The sequence below is a fragment of the Hevea brasiliensis genome, chromosome 8 (assembly GCF_030052815.1).
Source record: "Hevea brasiliensis isolate MT/VB/25A 57/8 chromosome 8, ASM3005281v1, whole genome shotgun sequence".
Classification (NCBI taxonomy): domain Eukaryota; kingdom Viridiplantae; phylum Streptophyta; class Magnoliopsida; order Malpighiales; family Euphorbiaceae; genus Hevea; species Hevea brasiliensis.
The window spans coordinates 100,261,133-100,264,351 of NC_079500.1; the positions used below are offsets into that span (position 1 = coordinate 100,261,133).

General features: G+C 26.6%; 1 protein-coding gene across 1 annotated transcript; it reads right to left on the reverse strand.

Moving 5' to 3' along the window:
- Window positions 1-1,771: 1,771 nt before the first annotated feature.
- Window positions 1,772-2,933, reverse strand: LOC131182557 (uncharacterized). The gene is made up of 2 exons (XM_058152090.1): window positions 2,653-2,933; window positions 1,772-2,561 (listed from the first exon to the last, which is right to left on the reverse strand). The coding sequence occupies exons 1-2, from the start codon at window positions 2,846-2,848 to the stop codon at window positions 1,987-1,989; spliced, it is 771 nt and encodes a 256-aa protein (XP_058008073.1). The 5' UTR covers window positions 2,849-2,933; the 3' UTR covers window positions 1,772-1,986.
- Between the last annotated feature and the right edge of the window lie 286 nt (window positions 2,934-3,219).

The window sequence follows — 3,219 nt, forward strand, 5'->3', positions numbered from 1 at the left end:
TTTAGCAGAAAAAATTCTGATTAATTGATTATTTTATAAAACCTACGTGAGAAGTGCGAAATTAATTATTAAAAAATGTTTGATTCAGCTATTGGAATTGGATGCAACTAATAGATACCCAAATAATTAAATTAATCTATTTGATAAAACTATCAACACGATAGTTGACAATGGATAGATTATTTATCGGCTGTTAATTTTATAAAAGGTTTATTTAGTTTAATTGTTGAATACAGTTGATAACTGTTAGTTGATAGCTGTTATTGTTAGCTGGTAGTTGATGATTGGTAATTAATGATAGTTAATTTATGTTAAGTGTTTGATAAAACTATATTTAGCTGTTGCTATTTATTTATCAAATGACTAATTAGAGTATATATATTATGTAATTTATTTTATTATTGAAATAAATATAAAATTATAAATGTATTATATTATATTATTTATTTTGTTATTAAATTAATATATTATATCATTTATTATATTATTAAAATAAATATATAATTATTAATCTATTATATTATATCATTTATTTTATTATTAAATTAAGAAAATAATTAAAATTTTTAAAAAATAATCAAATAACTTTAAAAATATATATAAAATAATAAATTAATTATTATTGTTGATAAAGAAAAAAATTATAATTAATTTTAAGTTTTTAGATATAAATAAATATTTTATATTTTATGTTATTAATAAAAAAATATTTTAACAGAGTTAAAATGTGTTGATTAAAATGTTAAAATTATAAACAAAAAAGATAAAAGTATTAATCATATTAATTTTTGAGTTAAATAAAAAATATAATATGCTCAAATTAAATAAAAAATAAAATCAAATCAGCTATCAGCTGATAAGAAATAACTCTAAAAATAAAACTGATACAAACTGTAGCTGATAGATATCATATCAGTTATATATTAGCTACTATCAGATATCAATTGTACCCAACAAATAAACCAAACACTCCTTAATTCTATTTTTGAGACTTTTAGCTGATTTGAATTTATTTTTTATTTAAATTATTACCTATTTAAACTTATTTATTACAATTTTTTTATATCTTTAAATTATTTTTTTATATCAATAAATTATTTATAACTATAATAAATAATAGATAAACATTCTTTTATCAGCTATACCATTAAAGCTATAATAAGCAAGTCCTGTAATTACAGATTTTTCCAAGTTGTTTAAGGATTGGTCCCTAATGCTTATATTTTTCTATGTCATTGCATTGATTCACTCTATCCTGTAACACTTAACCAACCTAATAAGTCAGTTTAAAATACGACATTATTTTTTGAGAATCGCAAAACTTTCTCATAAGCAAAGATTCAGTCAATTCTGCTAAAATTTTTTACCTTTATCACATTGAATTAAAATTTCAAGCCAACACAACTCATCAGCAATATTAAATTTTCTTAATTATTTAATTTTAATTGTTAATTAAATTCATAATTTTCTGTTATACTCGTGGCTCTTGTTGTACTAAGCTACACCCCAGGTGACAGCAGGGCACATCATTTATCTATGCCGAAGGCTAATGAAAATTTGCAGCTAAAAGCTCACTTGAAAATCAATACAATCTGATTGAAATTATGAAATTTTTATGACGGGAATGGCTTAGCTCAATCAATGGAAAATAGACAGGCTGAGATCAATCATAAAGGGTATTACTAACACTATAAATTCTATGATTTGATTCACGGAATGGAATGGACAGTAAAGAAATGATATTAGCCAATACCAAAGCAACACTTTGCAATAATAATGCCCAGTTTATTGAACGTGAAAAAGGACAAACTACAACTCAATCTTTATTCTCAAACTCTGCATTTTGTGAAATGGTCATTCAATAAGATCTAAATCTAAGAAAACAGCTAAAACAAAATCCATATTCAAAGCTTGCCACAACTCTTGCATCCTAGAAGCCACAATCCCTTGTTTTCTATTCTATTGGCAGGAGTTCTGCAGTCAGTATTATGAGCTGATCACAGAAATTTCCAACTCCTCTTGTGAGATGGGCATTGAATAAGATATGAATTTCTCAAATAGAAGCTTACAAATTAATAATACTGCTGATGCAAGAACCCAGATATTACCATCCTTCAAATTGACAATAATAATCTGCAAGCTTGCGACAAAGAACACATCCCAGAAGCTATGATCCCTTGAACAATATAGCAATTGAAAGTATACTTGGAGTTCTGCAGTCAATGTAATCAGAATATAACTACGGTAGATATCTTGAACCAATAGTCTGAAAACTAAAGCAGCACATGAGCTGATCAAAATCATTGCAGTTTTTCCAACTCTTCCTATCTCATGGTAGTCAACAATCGGACCAATAGATACTATGTAGGATAATAAAAATGAAATATTAAACCATATGGTAACTATACCAATTGCAATGAAGGTAACCCTTAAAGCAACATTAGTTATGAAAGCGTTGCTGATATAGTCCCTCAATGCACTCTTTGACAAAAAGAAGAACAAATATCTAGCAAAAGCACAAAACGAAGCTATGAAAATCCAGGGCACGTTGTAATCTCTTCCTGCAAAAAAGAATGTATGGGGTTTAATACCAACAAATGAAAACCATTATCAATGAGAAGAATAATAAAGCAATTAGGAGAAAACCCTTACCATCTGGTAACCCTTTCTTGATGGCGACTGCTCTATTACCATCACAATTCTTTATAAATCTGCCAATGTCTTCAGTCTCCTGTATCCACTCCTGCCTCATTTGCCTTAGAAAAGGCCCAAATCCTTCAACCGCTTTCATAAACCCCAGCTTAATTTCTTCCAAACATTTCTTAAATTCTTCTGAGGATTTCAACATTTTTCCTTATTTCAGTTTATAAGATATCTTGAGAAGCTTATATATATAACTCAGAATCCTACTTTCATATTCACTTGAAGATAGCAATCTTTGACTCGTCGCATAGTTGACATTTTCAAAAAAGATGGCAGTATCAAATATTGTAAACAAACTAGTCATTTAGCCGCGCAGATTATTTATTATTTTACTTAATATATATATATATATATATTGCAACTGAGCCTCTAAAATGATTTCACCATAGTATGCCACCTATGTTGATGAGAGAGCTTAAACAATCGCTATATAGCAAAACATTCATCTTTTTAATTTTTTTTATATTTTTTAAATAAAAATTATCTTATCATATAAAATATCAACTTCTCATTTAA